The sequence below is a fragment of the Thalassophryne amazonica genome, chromosome 7 (genome assembly GCF_902500255.1).
Source record: "Thalassophryne amazonica chromosome 7, fThaAma1.1, whole genome shotgun sequence".
Lineage (NCBI taxonomy): Eukaryota > Metazoa > Chordata > Actinopteri > Batrachoidiformes > Batrachoididae > Thalassophryne > Thalassophryne amazonica.
Genome location: NC_047109.1, coordinates 5,476,860 through 5,494,685, shown reverse-complemented (window position 1 = coordinate 5,494,685; position 17,826 = coordinate 5,476,860). Strand labels below are relative to the sequence as shown.

The 17,826-nt window shown below is 40.4% G+C and overlaps 1 protein-coding gene across 2 annotated transcripts in view; it reads left to right on the top strand.

The window, feature by feature from the left end:
• Nucleotides 1-1,314: 1,314 nt before the first annotated feature.
• Nucleotides 1,315-17,826, top strand: part of cnot10 (CCR4-NOT transcription complex, subunit 10) — a 205,329-nt gene continuing 188,817 nt past the window's right edge. The window contains exon 1 of one of the 2 annotated variants that reach the window (XM_034173745.1): nt 1,315-1,471. In XM_034173745.1, the coding sequence (XP_034029636.1) occupies nt 1,345-1,471 (127 nt within the window). In that variant the 5' untranslated portion in view covers nt 1,315-1,344. The remainder of the gene's footprint in view (nt 1,472-17,826) is intronic. The other variant, XM_034173746.1, reaches the window with a different exon arrangement.

Genomic DNA, 17,826 nt, shown 5'->3' with positions numbered 1-17,826 from the left:
GAGCAGACGTGTGAGATCGACGTCAGGAGAACAATTTTACCATCACGGACGCAGAGACCGCTCCAGGTTTGACGCCACAGTCTGTGAAGGAGGATTGGGTGAGGTCTCACACTCTTCAGCACACTTCCTGAGGTAATTTGGTTTTGGCGACTTTTCTGAAGTAATGACAGTGTATTTGGTGTCCCTCACACCTTGTGTTATTGAGCTGTCACATTTGAACTGAGTTGTTCTGTGCCTGCAGGGTGAGAAGCTGATGTATAGATTTAAGCCAGGAAGTGTTTGCTGATTGCGTGCACCTTTGAGTTGTGTCTCTCTGTGTGGAGTTGGACTCACCTCATGTTTTCTTTCTTCACAGACTCGGTTTGTCGCGGCCACCTGGGGGGTGTCTGTGGGGTCCCTGGGTCCGAACTGCTGTGGCTCCGGACCGTTTGCGCTGTTGAGAGCGCGCCGTGTTTCCACCTCACCAGACCGCGGACATTTTTGGTTGTTTAGCACGTCCCCCACTGTTATGTTTATTAAATTCTGTTATCTTTTGAACCGTGCTCTGCTTATTTTATGCTGGCTCCTTTCAAACGCTGGGTCGGTACTCCGACCGCGTCCGAAACATAACAAGTTTGACCATTTCAATTGCTCAATGGATTTGGATGAATTTTGTAGCAAAAAGATCCCCGTGTAAATGGCTTCAAAATGGTGTCTCAGAATGTCTAAGTTCGGCTTAGATAACAGTATTTTCTAATTTATCGGATAAAAATCATGATTTTTATTAATTAAAAAACAAATGTTAGCAGTCTATTTTGTAATTATTTTATTTAATAGAAGAGTACTTAAGCTTTATAAAAAATATATGGTTGTTGGGGGTTATTGCAGCTTTGTCATTACTTTATTATTATTTATTTTCATATCAAGATAAAGTGCACTTTATCTTGATATGAAAGGTATTATCATTTCTTGCATCCAACAACAAATTATATAGTTTGTATTTTGCCTTTTTTATTGATGTGGTGTGTTCTGTTTTGAGACGTTTAAGGACAGGACGCCAGTTTGTCACAGGGCCACACATAGACAAACTAACACATTCACACACGCGCGCGCACATACGGGCAATTTAAAGTTTCCAGTCCACCAAACCTGCATGTCTGAGGATGTCGGAGGAAGGCGGAGCACCCGGAGAGAACCCACGCATATATATAAAAAAATCTGACATTTTTTACGTCGCTCTCTCTCTCTCTCTCTCCCTCTCCCTCTCCACGCCGCTCCAGCAGGGGGTGCTAATGCAGCACATGGTTTTCCATCTTGCGATATACAAAGAAGAATCAGGAAATAAATACTATTTTCGAGCTTTGTATGGGCAAAGCTAAAAATTATTTAACTTTTACTTTTGGTAATTGTTCAACGCTAACACAGTCTAATAATTTAAATATACAATTTAAAATAGTGTGTGAAAAAGGCCTAAGAATGATGGACATTGCAGGTGAGAATCTGAGCTAATGTTAGCTGGTGTGGCTAATTTCAAACAGAACAGTGGTTCTCAGTGATAGAACAGAAAAAAACAACGTAAGGCTGTGTGGTTCTTAGTGTAAGAACAGATAAAAAACAACGTCAGGCTGTGTGGTTCTCAGTGTAAGAACAGAAAAAAAAAAACAGACTGTGGTTCTCAGTGTAAGAAAAGAAAATAAACAGCGTAAGGCTGTGTGGTTCTTAGTGTAAGAACAGATAAAAAAAAAACAGACTGGTTCTCAGTGTAAGAAAAGAAAATAAACAGCGTCAGGCTGTGTGGTTCTTAGTGTAAGAACAGATAAAAAAACAGACTGTGGTTCTCAGTGTAAGAAAAGAAAATAAACAGCGTCAGGCTGTGTGGTTCTTAGTGTAAGAACAGATAAAAAAAACAGTCTGTGGTTCTCAGTGTAAGAAAATAAAATAAACAGCGTCAGGCTGTGTGGTTCTTAGTGTAAGAACAGAAAAAAAAACGTTAGACTGTGTGGTCCTCAGTGTAAGAAAAGAAAAAAAAAACAGCGTCAGGCTGTGTGGTTCTCAGTGTAAGTACAGATAAAAAACAACGTCAGGCTGTGTGGTTCTCAGTGTAAGAACAGATAAAAAACAACGTCAGGCTGTGTGGTTCTCAGTGTAAGAACAGATAAAAAACAACGTCAGGCTGTGTGGTTCTCAGTGTAAGAACAGATAAAAAACAACGTCAGGCTGTGTGGTTCTCAGTGTAAGTACAGATAAAAAACAACGTCAGGCTGTGTGGTTCTCAGTGTAAGTACAGATAAAAAACAACGTCAGGCTGTGTGGTTCTCAGTGTAAGAACAGATAAAAACAACATCAGGCTGTGTGATTCTCAGTGTAAGAACAGATAAAAACAACATCAGGCTGTGTGGTTCTTAGTGTAAGAACAGATAAAAACAACATCAGGCTGTGTGATTCTCAGTGTAAGAACAGATAAAAACAACGTCAGGCTGTGTGATTCTCAGTGTAAGAACAGATAAAAACAACGTCAGGCTGTGTGAGTCTCAGTCTAAGAACAGATAAAAACAACATCAGGCTGTGTGGTTCTCAGTGTAAGAACAGATAAAAACAACATCAGGCTGTGTGATTCTCAGTGTAAGAACAGATAAAAACAACATCAGGCTGTGTGGTTCTTAGTGTAAGAACAGATAAAAACAACATCAGGCTGTGTGATTCTCAGTGTAAGAACAGATAAAAACAACGTCAGGCTGTGTGATTCTCAGTGTAAGAACAGATAAAAACAACGTCAGGCTGTGTGATTCTCAGTCTAAGAACAGATAAAAACAACATCAGGCTGTGTGGTTCTCAGTGTAAGAACAGAAAAACAGAACATCAGTCTGTGTGGTTCTCACTGTAAGAACAGATAAAAAACATCAGGCTGTGTGGTTCTCAGTGTAAGACCAGATAAAACAACGTCAGGCTGTGTGGTTCTCTGTGTAAGACCAGATAAAACAGAACGTCAGGCTGTGTGGTTCTCAGTGTAAGTACAGATAAAAAAAAAAGAACGTCAGGTTGTGTGGTTCTCAGTGTAAGAACAGATAAAAACAACATCAGGCTGTGTGGTTCTCAGTGTAAGAACAGATAAAAACAGAAAGTCAGCCTTTGTGGTTGTCAGTGTAAAAACAGATAAAAAAAAACGTCAGGCTGTGTGGATCTCAGTGTAAGAACAGATCAAAACAGAACATCAGGCTGTGTGGTTCTCAGTTTAAGAACAGATAAAAACAACTTCAGGCTGTGTGGTTCTCAGTGTAAGAACAGAGAAAAACAGAAAGTCAGGCTGGGTGCTTCTCAGTGTAAAAATAGATATAAAACAACATCAGGCTGTGTGGTTCTCAGTTTAAGAACAGATAAAAACTGAACGTCGGGATGTGTGGCTCTCAGTGTAAGAACAGATAAAAATGGAAAGTCATGCTGTGCGGATCTCAGTGTAAAAACAGATATAAAACAACTTCAGGCTGTGTGGTTCTCAGTGTAAGAACAGATCAACACAGAACGCCAGCCTGTGTGGTTCTCAGTGTAAAAACAGATATAAAACAGAAAATCAGACTGTGTGGTTCTCAGTGTAAGAAAAGATGAAAAACAGAAAGTCAGGCTGTGTGGTTCTCAGTGTAAGAACAGATAAAAATGGAACGTCGGGCTGTGTGGTTCTCAGTGTAAAAACAGATAAAAACAGAAAGTCAGGCTGTGTGGCTCTCAGTGTAAGAACAAATAAAAACAGAAAGTCAGGCTGTGTGGTTCTCAGTTTAAGAACAGAGAAAAACAGAACATCAGGCTTGGTGGTTCTCACTGTAAGAACAGAGAAAAAACAACGTCATGCTGTGTGGCTCTCAGTGTAAGAGCAGATAAAAACAACGTAAGGCTGTGTAGTTCTCAGTGTAAGAACAGATAAAAACAGAAAGTCAGTCTGTGTGGTTCTCAGTGTAAGAACAGATAAAAACGAAAGTCAGGCTGTGTGGTTCTCAGTGTAAGAACAGATAAAAACGAAAGTCAGGCTGTGTGGTTCTCAGTGTAAAAACAGATATAAAACAACGTCAGGCTGTGTGGTTCTCAGTGCAAGAACAGATAAAAATGGAACATCGGGCTGTGTGGTTCTCAGTTTAAAAACAGATAAAAACAGAACGTCAGGCTGTGTGGGTCTCAGTGTAAGAACACATAAACAACTTCAGGCTGTGTGGTTCTCAGTTTAAGAACAGATAAAAATGGAAAGTCGTGCTGTGCGGATCTCAGTGTAAAAACAGATATAAAACAACTTCAGGCTGTGTGGTTCTCAGTGTAAGAACAGATCAACACAGAACGCCAGCCTGTGTGGTTCTCAGTGTAAAAACAGATATATAACAACATCAGGCTGTGTGGTTCTCAGTGTAAGAGCAGATAAAAACAATGTCAGGCTGTGTAGTTCTCAGTGTAAGAACAGATAAAAACAGAAAGTCAGGCTGTGTGGTTCTCAGTGTAAGAACAGATAAAAACAGAACCTCAGGCTGTGTGGTTGTCAGTGTAAAAACAGATATAAAACAACGTCAGGCTGTTTGGTTCTCAGTGTAAAAACAGATATAAAACAACGTCAGGCTGTGTGGTTCTCAGTGTAAGAACAGATAAAAAAACGTCAGGCTGTGTGGATCTCAGTGTAAGAACAGATAAAAACAGAACGTCAGGATGTGTGGTTCTCAGTGTAAGAACAGATAAAAAAAAAAAGTCATGCTGTGTGGCTCTCAGTGTAAGAGCAGATAAAAACAATGTCAGGCTGTGTAGTTCTCAGTGTAAGAACAGATAAAAACAGAAAGTCAGGCTGTGTGGATCTCAGTGTACGAACAGGTAAAAACGGAAAGTCGGGCTGTGTGGGTCTCAGTGTAAGGACAGATAAACAAATTCAGGCTGTGTCGTTCTCAGTGTTAGAAAAGATAAAAACAGGACATCAGGCTGTGTGGTTCTCAGTGTAAAAACAGATATAAAACAACGTCAGGCTGTGTGGTTCTCAGTGTAAGAACAGATCAAAACAGAACGTCAGGCTGTGTGGTTCTCAGTGTAAAAACAGATATAAAACAGAAAATCAGGCTGTGTGGTTCTCAGTGTAAGAAAAGATGAAAAACAGAAAGTCAGGCTGTGTGGTTCTCAGTGTAAGAACAGATAAAAATGGAACGTCGGGCTGTGTGGTTCTCAGTGTAATAGCAGATATAAAACAACGTCAGGCTGTGTGGCTCTCAGTGTAAGAACAGATTAAAACAGAAAGTCAGGCTGTGTGGTTCTCAGTTTAAGAACAGATAAAAACGTCAGGCTGTGTGGTTCTCAGTGTAAGAACAGAGAAAAACGGAACATCAGGCCAGGTGCTTCTCAGTGTAAGAACAGATAAAAACGTCAGGCTGTGTGGTTCTCAGTGTAAGAACAGAGAAAAACGGAACATCAGGCCAGGTGCTTCTCAGTGTAAGAACAGATAAAAAACAACGTCATGCTGTGTTGTTCTCAGTGTAAGAACAGATAAAAACAGAATGTCAGGCTGTGTGGCTCTCAGTGTAAGAGCAGATAAAAACAACGTAAGGCTGTGTAGTTCTCAGTGTAAGAACAGATTAAAACAGAAAGTCAGTCTGTGTGGTTCTCAGTGTAAGAACAGATAAAAACGGAAAGTCAGGCTGTGTGGTTCTCAGTGTAAGAACAGATAAAAAGAACGTCAGGCTGTGTGGTTCTCAGTGTAAAAACATATAAAACAACGTCAAGCTGTGTGGTTCTCAGTGTAAGAACAGATCAAAATGGAACGTCGGGCTATGTGGTTCTCAGTGTAAGTACAGATAAAAACAGAACGTCAGGCTGTGTGGTTGTCAGTGTAAGAACAGTTAAAAACAACGTCAGTCTGTGTGATTGTCAGTGTAAGAACAGATAAAAACAGAACGTCAGGCTGTGTGGTTCTCAGTGTAAGAACAGATAAAAAACAACGTCAGGCTGTGTGGTTCTCAGTGTAAGAACAGATAAAAATGGAATGTCAGGCTGTGTGGCACTCACTGTAAGAGCAGATAAAAAACAACATCAGGCTGTGTAGTTCTCAGTGTAAGAACAGATAAAAACAGAAAGTCAGGCTGTGTGGTTCTCAGTGTAAGAACAGTTAAAAAACAAAGTCAGGCTGTGTGGTTCTCAGTGTAAGAACAGATAAAAACAATGTCAGGCTGTGTGGTTCTCAGTGTAAAAACAAATATAAAACGTCAGGCTGTGTGGTTCTCAGTGTAAGAACAGATAAAAAACAATGTCAAGCTGTGTGGTTCTCATTGTAAGAACAGATAAAAACGGAACGTCGGGCTGTGTGGTTCTCAGTGTAAGAACAGATAAAAACGGAACGTTGGGCTGTGTGGCTCTCAGTGTAAGAACAGATAAAAACAACATCACGCTGTGTAGTTCTCAGTGTAAGAACAGATAAAAAACAATGTCAAGCTGTGTGGTTCTCAGTGTAAGAACAGATAAAAAACAAAGTCAGGCTGTGTGGTTCTCAGTGTAAGAACAGGTAAAAACAGAACGTCAGGCTGTGTGGTTCAGTGTAAGAACAGGTAAAAACAGAATGTCGGGCTGTGTGGTTCTCAGTGTAAGAACAGATAAAAAAAAACAGAAAGTCAGGCTGTGTGGTTCTCAGTGTAAGAACAGCTAAAAACATAACGTCAGGCTGTGGTTCTCAGTGTAAAAACAAATAAAAACTGAATGTCTGGCAGTGTGGCACTCACTGTAAGAGCAGATAAAAACAACGTCAGGCTGTGTAGTTCTCAGTGTAAGAACAGAAAAAACAAAGTCAGGCTGTGTGGTTCTCAGTGTAAGAACAGATAAATACAGAAAGTCAGGCTGTGTGGTTCTCAGTGTAAGAACAGATAAAAATGGAAAGTCAGGCTGTGTGGTTCTCAGTGTAAGAACAGATAAAAAAGCAACGTCATGCTGTGTGGTTCTCAGTGTAAGAACAGATAAAAATACGTCAGGCTGTGTGGTTCTCAGTGTAAGAACAGTTAAAAAACAACATCAGGCTGTGTGGTTCTCAGTGTAAGAACAGATAAAAACAATGTCAGGCTGTGTGGTTCTCAGTGTAAAAACAAATATAAAACGTCAGGCTGTGTGGTTCTCAGTGTAAGAACAGATAAAAAACAATGTCAAGCTGTGTGGTTCTCATTGTAAGAACAGATAAAAACGAAACGTCGGGCTGTGTGGTTCTCAGTGTAAGAACAGATAAAAACGGAACGTCGGGCTGTGTGGCTCTCAGTGTAAGAACAGATAAAAACAACGTCACGCTGTGTAGTTCTCAGTGTAAGAACAGATAAAAAACAAAGTCAGGCTGTGTGGTTCTCAGTGTAAGAACAGGTAAAAACAGAACGTCAGGCTGTGTGGTTCTCAGTGTAAGAACAGGTAAAAACAGAACGTCGGGCTGTGTGGGTCTCAGTGTAAGAACAGATAAACAACTTCAGGCTGTGTGGTTCTCAGTGTAAGAACAGATAAAAAAAACAAAGTCAGGCTGTGTGGTTCTCAGTGTAAGAACAGCTAAAAACATAACGTCAGGCTGTGTGGTTCTCAGTGTAAAAACAAATAAAAACTGAATGTCTGGCAGTGTGGCACTCACTGTAAGAGCAGATAAAAAACAACATCAGGCTGTGTAGTTCTCAGTGTAAGAACAGATAAAAACAGAAAGTCAGGCTGTGTGGTTCTCAGTGTAAGAACAGTTAAAAAACAACATCAGGCTGTGTGGTTCTCAGTGTAAAAACAAATATAAAACGTCAGGCTGTGTGGTTCTCAGTGTAAGAACAGATAAAAAACAATGTCAAGCTGTGTGGTTCTCAGTGTAAGAACAGATAAAAACGGAACGTCGGGCTGTGTGGCTCTCAGTGTAAGAACAGATAAAAACAACGTCACGCTGTGTAGTTCTCAGTGTAAGCACAGATAAAAACAGAAGGTCAGGCTTTGTGGTTCTCAGTGTAAGAACAGATAAAAAACAAAGTCAGGCTGTGGTTCTCAGTGTAAGAACAGGTAAAAACAGAACGTCAGGCTGTGTGGTTCTCAGTGTAAGAACAGGTAAAAACAGAATGTCGGGCTGTGTGGTTCTCAGTGTAAGAACAGATAAAAAAAACAGAAAGTCAGGCTGTGTGGTTCTCAGTGTAAGAACAGCTAAAAACATAACGTCAGGCTGTGGTTCTCAGTGTAAAAACAAATAAAAACTGAATGTCTGGCAGTGTGGCACTCACTGTAAGAGCAGATAAAAACAACGTCAGGCTGTGTATTCTCAGTGTAAGAACAGAAAAAACAAAGTCAGGCTGTGTGGTTTTCAGTGTAAGAAACAGATAAATACAGAAAGTCAGGCTGTGTGGTTCTCCGTGTAAGAACAGATAATACAGAAAGTCAGGCTGTGTGGTTCTCAGTGTAAGAACAGATAAATACAGAAAGTCAGGCTTGTTGGTTCTCAGTGTAAGAACAGATAAAAATGAAAGTCAGGGCTGTGTGGGTTCTCAGTGTAAGAATAGATAAAAAAAGCACGTCATGCTGTGTGGTTCTCAGTGTAAGAACAGTTAAAAAACAACATCAGGCTGTGTGGTTCGCAGTGTAAGAACAGATAACACATGTCAGGCTGTGTGGTTCTCAGTGGTAAACAAATATACTGTAATAGCAGAAGAAAAAACAACATCAGGCTGTGTAGTTCTCAGTGTAAGAACAGATAAAAACAGAAAGTCAGGCTGTGTGGTTCTCAGTGTAAGAACAGTTAAAAAACAACATCAGGCTGTGTGGTTCTCAGTGTAAAAACAAATATAAAACGTCAGGCTGTGTGGTTCTCAGTGTAAGAACAGATAAAAAACAATGTCAAGCTGTGTGTTCTCAGTGTAAGAACAGATAAAAACGGAACGTCGGCTGTGTGGCTCTCAGTGTAAGAACAGATAAAAACAACGTCACGCTGTGTAGTTCTCAGTGTAAGCACAGATAAAAACAGAAGGTCAGGCTTTGTGGTTCTCAGTGTAAGAACAGATAAAAACAAAGTCAGGCTGGTGGTTCTCAGTGTAAGAACAGGTAAAAACAGAACGTCAGGCTGTGTGGTTCTCAGTGTAAGAACAGTAAAAACAGAATGTCGGGCTGTGTGTTCTCAGTGTAAGAACAGATAAAAAAAACAGAAAGTCAGGCTGTGTGGTTCTCAGTGTAAGAACAGCTAAAAACATAACGTCAGGCTGTGGTTCTCAGTGTAAAAACAAATAAAAACTGAATGTCTGGCAGTGTGGCACTCACTGTAAGAGCAGATAAAAACAACGTCAGGCTGTGTAGTTCTCAGTGTAAGAACAGAAAAAACAGAAAGTCAGGCTGTGTGGTTCTCAGTGTAAGAACAGTTAAAAAACAACATCAGGCTGTGTGGTTCTCAGTGTAAAAACAAATATAAAACGTCAGGCTGTGTGGTTCTCAGTGTAAGAACAGATAAAAAACAATGTCAAGCTGTGTGGTTCTCAGTGTAAGAACAGATAAAAACGGAACGTCGGGCTGTGTGGCTCTCAGTGTAAGAACAGATAAAAACAACGTCACGCTGTGTAGTTCTCAGTGTAAGCACAGATAAAAACAGAAGGTCAGGCTTTGTGGTTCTCAGTGTAAGAACAGATAAAAAACAAAGTCAGGCTGTGGTTCTCAGTGTAAGAACAGGTAAAAACAGAACGTCAGGCTGTGTGGTTCTCAGTGTAAGAACAGGTAAAAACAGAATGTCGGGCTGTGTGGTTCTCAGTGTAAGAACAGATAAAAAAAACAAAGTCAGGCTGTGTGGTTCTCAGTGTAAGAACAGCTAAAAACATAACGTCAGGCTGTGGTTCTCAGTGTAAAAACAAATAAAAACTGAATGTCTGGCAGTGTGGCACTCACTGTAAGAGCAGATAAAAACAACGTCAGGCTGTGTAGTTCTCAGTGTAAGAACAGAAAAAACAAAGTCAGGCTGTGTGGTTCTCAGTGTAAGAACAGATAAATACAGAAAGTCAGGCTGTGTGGTTCTCAGTGTAAGAACAGATAAATACAGAAAGTCAGGCTGTGTGGTTCTCAGTGTAAGAACAGATAAATACAGAAAGTCAGGCTGTGTGGTTCTCAGTGTAAGAACAGATAAAACATGGAAAGTCAGGCTGTGTGGTTCTCAGTGTAAGAACAGATAAAAAAGCAACGTCATGCTGTGTGGTTCTCAGTGTAAGAACAGTTAAAAAACAACATCAGGCTGTGTGGTTCTCAGTGTAAGAACAGATAAAAACAATGTCAGGCTGTGTGGTTCTCAGTGTAAAAACAATATAAAACGTCAGGCTGTGTGGTTCTCAGTGTAAGAACAGATAAAAAACAATGTCAAGCTGTGTGGTTCTCATTGTAAGAACAGATAAAAACGGAACGTCGGGCTGTGTGGTTCTCAGTGTAAGAACAGATAAAAACGGAACGTCGGGCTGTGTGGCTCTCAGTGTAAGAACAGATAAAAACAACGTCACGCTGTGTAGTTCTCAGTGTAAGAACAGATAAAAAACAAAGTCAGGCTGTGTGGTTCTCAGTGTAAGAACAGGTAAAAACAGAACGTCAGGCTGTGTGGTTCTCAGTGTAAGAACAGGTAAAAACAGAACGTCGGGCTGTGTGGGTCTCAGTGTAAGAACAGATAAACAACTTCAGGCTGTGTGGTTCTCAGTGTAAGAACAGATAAAAAAAACAGAAAGTCAGGCTGTGTGGTTCTCAGTGTAAGAACAGCTAAAAACATAACGTCAGGCTGTGTGGTTCTCAGTGTAAAAACAAATAAAAACTGAATGTCTGGCAGTGTGGCACTCACTGTAAGAGCAGATAAAAACAACGTCAGGCTGTGTAGTTCTCAGTGTAAGAACAGAAAAAACAGAAAGTCAGGCTGTGTGGTTCTCAGTGTAAGAACAGATAAATACAGAAAGTCAGGCTGTGTGGTTCTCAGTGTAAGAACAGATAAATACAGAAAGTCAGGCTGTGTGGTTCTCAGTGTAAGAACAGATAAATACAGAAAGTCAGGCTGCGTGGTTCTCAGTGTAAGAACAGATAAAAATGGAAAGTCAGGCTGTGTGATTCTCAGTGTAAGAACAGATAAAAAAGCAACGTCATGCTGTGTGGTTCTCAGTGTAAGAACAGATAAAAATACGTCAGGCTGTGTGGTTCTCAGTGTAAGAACAGTTAAAAAACAACATCAGGCTGTGTGGTTCTCAGTGTAAGAACAGATAAAAAAGCAACGTCACGCTGTGTAGTTCTCAGTGTAAGAACAGATAAAAACAGAAAGTCAGGCCTTGTGGTTCTCAGTGTAAGAACAGATAAAAAACAGAAAGTCAGGCTGTGTGGTTCTCAGTGTAAGAACAGGTAAAAACAGAACGTCAGGCTGTGTGGTTCTCAGTGTAAAAACAAATAAAAACTGAATGTCTGGCAGTGTGGTTCTCAGTGTAAGAACAGATAAAAACAAAGTCGGGTTGTGTGGGTCTCAGTGTAAGAACAGATAAACAACTTCAGGCTGTGTGGTTCTCAGTGTAAGAACAGATAAAAAACAGAAAGTCAGGCTGTGTGGTTCTCAGTGTAAGAACAGATAAAAATGGAATGTCAGGCTGTGTGGCACTCACTGTAAGAGCAGATAAAAACAACATCAGGCTGTGTAGTTCTCAGTGTGAGAACAGAAAAAACAGAAAGTCAGGCTGTGTAGTTCTCAGTGTAAGAACAGATAAAAACAGAAAGTCAGGCTGTGTGGTTCTCAGTGTAAGAACAGTTAAAAAACAACATCAGGCTGTGTGGTTCTCAGTGTAAAAACAAATATAAAACGTCAGGCTGTGTGGTTCTCAGTGTAAGAACAGATAAAAAACAATGTCAAGCTGTGTGGTTCTCAGTGTAAGAACAGATAAAAACGGAACGTCGGGCTGTGTGGCTCTCAGTGTAAGAACAGATAAAAACAACGTCACGCTGTGTAGTTCTCAGTGTAAGCACAGATAAAAACAGAAGGTCAGGCTTTGTGGTTCTCAGTGTAAGAACAGATAAAAAACAAAGTCAGGCTGTGGTTCTCAGTGTAAGAACAGGTAAAAACAGAACGTCAGGCTGTGTGGTTCTCAGTGTAAGAACAGGTAAAAACAGAATGTCGGGCTGTGTGGTTCTCAGTGTAAGAACAGATAAAAAAAACAAAGTCAGGCTGTGTGGTTCTCAGTGTAAGAACAGCTAAAAACATAACGTCAGGCTGTGGTTCTCAGTGTAAAAACAAATAAAAACTGAATGTCTGGCAGTGTGGCACTCACTGTAAGAGCAGATAAAAACAACGTCAGGCTGTGTAGTTCTCAGTGTAAGAACAGAAAAAACAAAGTCAGGCTGTGTGGTTCTCAGTGTAAGAACAGATAAATACAGAAAGTCAGGCTGTGTGGTTCTCAGTGTAAGAACAGATAAATACAGAAAGTCAGGCTGTGTGGTTCTCAGTGTAAGAACAGATAAATACAGAAAGTCAGGCTGTGTGGTTCTCAGTGTAAGAACAGATAAAAATGGAAAGTCAGGCTGTGTGGTTCTCAGTGTAAGAACAGATAAAAAAGCAACGTCATGCTGTGTGGTTCTCAGTGTAAGAACAGTTAAAAAACAACATCAGGCTGTGTGGTTCTCAGTGTAAGAACAGATAAAAACAATGTCAGGCTGTGTGGTTCTCAGTGTAAAAACAAATATAAAACGTCAGGCTGTGTGGTTCTCAGTGTAAGAACAGATAAAAAACAATGTCAAGCTGTGTGGTTCTCATTGTAAGAACAGATAAAAACGGAACGTCGGGCTGTGTGGTTCTCAGTGTAAGAACAGATAAAAACGGAACGTCGGGCTGTGTGGCTCTCAGTGTAAGAACAGATAAAAACAACGTCACGCTGTGTAGTTCTCAGTGTAAGAACAGATAAAAAACAAAGTCAGGCTGTGTGGTTCTCAGTGTAAGAACAGGTAAAAACAGAACGTCAGGCTGTGTGGTTCTCAGTGTAAGAACAGGTAAAAACAGAACGTCGGGCTGTGTGGGTCTCAGTGTAAGAACAGATAAACAACTTCAGGCTGTGTGGTTCTCAGTGTAAGAACAGATAAAAAAAACAGAAAGTCAGGCTGTGTGGTTCTCAGTGTAAGAACAGCTAAAAACATAACGTCAGGCTGTGTGGTTCTCAGTGTAAAAACAAATAAAAACTGAATGTCTGGCAGTGTGGCACTCACTGTAAGAGCAGATAAAAACAACGTCAGGCTGTGTAGTTCTCAGTGTAAGAACAGAAAAAACAGAAAGTCAGGCTGTGTGGTTCTCAGTGTAAGAACAGATAAATACAGAAAGTCAGGCTGTGTGGTTCTCAGTGTAAGAACAGATAAATACAGAAAGTCAGGCTGTGTGGTTCTCAGTGTAAGAACAGATAAATACAGAAAGTCAGGCTGCGTGGTTCTCAGTGTAAGAACAGATAAAAATGGAAAGTCAGGCTGTGTGATTCTCAGTGTAAGAACAGATAAAAAAGCAACGTCATGCTGTGTGGTTCTCAGTGTAAGAACAGATAAAAATACGTCAGGCTGTGTGGTTCTCAGTGTAAGAACAGTTAAAAAACAACATCAGGCTGTGTGGTTCTCAGTGTAAGAACAGATAAAAAAGCAACGTCACGCTGTGTAGTTCTCAGTGTAAGAACAGATAAAAACAGAAAGTCAGGCCTTGTGGTTCTCAGTGTAAGAACAGATAAAAAACAGAAAGTCAGGCTGTGTGGTTCTCAGTGTAAGAACAGGTAAAAACAGAACGTCAGGCTGTGTGGTTCTCAGTGTAAAAACAAATAAAAACTGAATGTCTGGCAGTGTGGTTCTCAGTGTAAGAACAGATAAAAACAAAGTCGGGTTGTGTGTCTCAGTGTAAGAACAGATAAACAACTTCAGGCTGTGTGGTTCTCAGTGTAAGAACAGATAAAAAACAGAAAGTCAGGCTGTGTGGTTCTCAGTGTAAGAACAGCTAAAAACATAACGTCAGGCTGTGTGGTTCTCAGTGTAAAAACAAATAAAAACTGAATGTCTGGCAGTGTGGTTCTCAGTGTAAGAACAGATAAAAAACAGCGTCAGTCTGCGTGGTTCTCAGTGTAAGAACAGATAAAAATGGAATGTCAGGCTGTGTGGCACTCACTGTAAGAGCAGATAAAAACAACATCACGCTGTGTAGTTCTCAGTGTAAGAACAGAAAAAACAGAAAGTCAGGCTGTGTGGTTCTCAGTGTAAGAACGGATAAATACAGAAAGTCAGGCTGTGTGGTTCTCAGTGTAAGAACAGTTAAAAAACAACATCAGGCTGTGTAGTTCTCAGTGTAAGAACAGATAAAAACAGAAAGTCAGGCCTTGTGGTTCTCAGTGTAAGAACAGATAAGAAACAGAAAGTCAGGCTGTGTGGTTCTCAGTGTAAGAACAGGTAAAAACAGAACATCAGGCTGTGTGATTCTCAGTGTAAAAACAAATAAAAACTGAATGTCTGGCAGTGTGGTTCTCAGTGTAAGAACAGATAAAAACAGAAAGTCGGGCTGTGTGGGTCTCAGTGTAAGAACAGATAAACAACTTCAGGCTGTGTGGTTCTCAGTGTAAGAACAGATAAAAAACAGAAAGTCAGGCTGTGTGGTTCTCAGTGTAAGAACAGGTAAAAACAGAACATCAGGCTGTGTGGTTCTCAGTGTAAAAACAAATAAAAACTGAATGTCTGGCAGTGTGGTTCTCAGTGTAAGAACAGATAAAAACAGAAAGTCGGGCTGTGTGGGTCTCAGTGTAAGAACAGATAAACAACTTCAGGCTGTGTGGTTCTCAGTGTAAGAACAGATAAAAAACAGAAAGTCAGGCTGTGTGGTTCTCAGTGTAAAAACAAATAAAAACTGAATGTCTGGCAGTGTGGTTCTCAGTGTAAGAACAGATAAAAAGCAGCGTCAGTCTGCGTGGTTCTCAGTGTAAGAACAGATAAAAATGGAATGTCAGGCTGTGTGGCACTCACTGTAAGAGCAGATAAAAACAACATCAGGCTGTGTAGTTCTCAGTGTAAGAACAGAAAAAACAGAAAGTCAGGCTGTGTGGTTCTCAGTGTAAGAACAGATAAAAAAGCAACGTCACGCTGTGTAGTTCTCAGTGTAAGAACAGATAAAAACAGAAAGTCAGGCTTTGTGGTTCTCAGTGTAAGAACAGATAAAAAACAGAAAGTCAGGCTGTGTGGTTCTCAGTGTAAGAACAGGTAAAAACAGAACATCAGGCTGTGTGGTTTCTCAGTGTAAGAACAGGTAAAAACAGAACGTCAGGCTGTGTGGTTCTCAGTGTAAAAACAAATAAAAACTGAATGTCTGGCAGTGTGGTTCTCAGTGTAAGAACAGATAAAAACAGAAAGTCGGGCTGTGTGGGTCTCAGTGTAAGAACAGATAAACAACTTCAGGCTGTGTGGTTCTCAGTGTAAGAACAGATAAAAAACAGAAAGTCAGGCTGTGTGGTTCTCAGTGTAAGAACAGCTAAAAACATAACGTCAGGCTGTGTGGTTCTCAGTGTAAAAACAAATAAAAACTGAATTTCTGGCAGTGTGGTTCTCAGTGTAAGAACAGATAAAAAAACAGCGTCAGTCTGCGTGGTTCTCAGTGTAAGAACAGATAAAAATGGAATGTCAGGCTGTGTGGCACTCACTGTAAGAGCAGATAAAAACAACATCAGGCTGTGTAGTTCTCAGTGTAAGAACAGAAAAAACAGAAAGTCAGGCTGTGTGGTTCTCAGTGTAAGAACGGATAAATACAGAAAGTCAGGCTGTGTGGTTCTCAGTGTAAGAACAGTTAAAAAACAACATCAGGCTGTGTAGTTCTCAGTGTAAGAACAGATAAAAACAGAAAGTCAGGCCTTGTGGTTCTCAGTGTAAGAACAGATAAAAAACAGAAAGTCAGGCTGTGTGGTTCTCAGTGTAAGAACAGGTAAAAACAGAACATCAGGCTGTGTGATTCTCAGTGTAAAAACAAATAAAAACTGAATGTCTGGCAGTGTGGTTCTCAGTGTAAGAACAGATAAAAACAGAAAGTCGGGCTGTGTGGGTCTCAGTGTAAGAACAGATAAACAACTTCAGGCTGTGTGGTTCTCAGTGTAAGAACAGATAAAAAACAGAAAGTCAGGCTGTGTGGTTCTCAGTGTAAGAACAGGTAAAAACAGAACATCAGGCTGTGTGGTTCTCAGTGTAAAAACAAATAAAAACTGAATGTCTGGCAGTGTGGTTCTCAGTGTAAGAACAGATAAAAACAGAAAGTCGGGCTGTGTGGGTCTCAGTGTAAGAACAGATAAACAACTTCAGGCTGTGTGGTTCTCAGTGTAAGAACAGATAAAAAACAGAAAGTCAGGCTGTGTGGTTCTCAGTGTAAAAACAAATAAAAACTGAATGTCTGGCAGTGTGGTTCTCAGTGTAAGAACAGATAAAAAGCAGCGTCAGTCTGCGTGGTTCTCAGTGTAAGAACAGATAAAAATGGAATGTCAGGCTGTGTGGCACTCACTGTAAGAGCAGATAAAAACAACATCAGGCTGTGTAGTTCTCAGTGTAAGAACAGAAAAAACAGAAAGTCAGGCTGTGTGGTTCTCAGTGTAAGAACAGATAAAAAAGCAACGTCACGCTGTGTAGTTCTCAGTGTAAGAACAGATAAAAACAGAAAGTCAGGCTTTGTGGTTCTCAGTGTAAGAACAGATAAAAAACAGAAAGTCAGGCTGTGTGGTTCTCAGTGTAAGAACAGGTAAAAACAGAACATCAGGCTGTGTGGTTTCTCAGTGTAAGAACAGGTAAAAACAGAACGTCAGGCTGTGTGGTTCTCAGTGTAAAAACAAATAAAAACTGAATGTCTGGCAGTGTGGTTCTCAGTGTAAGAACAGATAAAAACAGAAAGTCGGGCTGTGTGGGTCTCAGTGTAAGAACAGATAAACAACTTCAGGCTGTGTGGTTCTCAGTGTAAGAACAGATAAAAAAACAGAAAGTCAGGCTGTGTGGTTCTCAGTGTAAGAACAGCTAAAAACATAACGTCAGGCTGTGTGGTTCTCAGTGTAAAAACAAATAAAAACAACATCAGGCTGTGTAGTTCTCAGTGTAAGAACAGAAAAAACAGAAAGTCAGGCTGTGTGGTTCTCAGTGTAAGAACGGATAAATACAGAAAGTCAGGCTGTGTGGTTCTCAGTGTAAGAACAGATAAATACAGAAAGTCAGGCTGTGTGTTTCTTAGTGTAAGAACAGATAAAAACAACGTCAGGCTGTGTGGTTCTCAGTGTAAAAACAAATATAAAAACAATGTCAGGCTGTGTGGTTCTCAGTGTAAGAACAGGTAAAAACGGAACTTCGGGCTGTGTGGTTCTCAGTGTAAGAACAGATAAAAATGGAAAGTCAGGCTTTGTGGTTCTCACTGTAAGAACAGATATAAAACAGCGTCAGGCTGTGTGGTTCTCAGTGTAAGAACAGGTAAAAACGGAACTTCGGGCTGTGTGGTTCTCAGTGTAAGAACAGATAAAAATGGAAAGTCAGGCTTTGTGGGTCTCAGTGTAAGAACAGATAAACAACTTCAGGCTGTGTGGTTCTCAGTGTAAGAACAGATAAAAAACAGAAAGTCAGGCTGTGTGGTTCTCAGTGTAAGAACAGGTAAAAACAGAACATCAGGCTGTGTGGTTCTCAGTGTGAAAACAAATAAAAACTGAATGTCTGGCAGTGTGGTTCTCAGTGTAAGAACAGATAAAAACAGAAAGTCGGGCTGTGTGGGTCTCAGTGTAAGAACAGATAAACAACTTCAGGCTGTGTGGTTCTCAGTGTAAGAACAGATAAAAAACAGAAAGTCAGGCTGTGTGGTTCTCAGTGTAAAAACAAATAAAAACTGAATGTCTGGCAGTGTGGTTC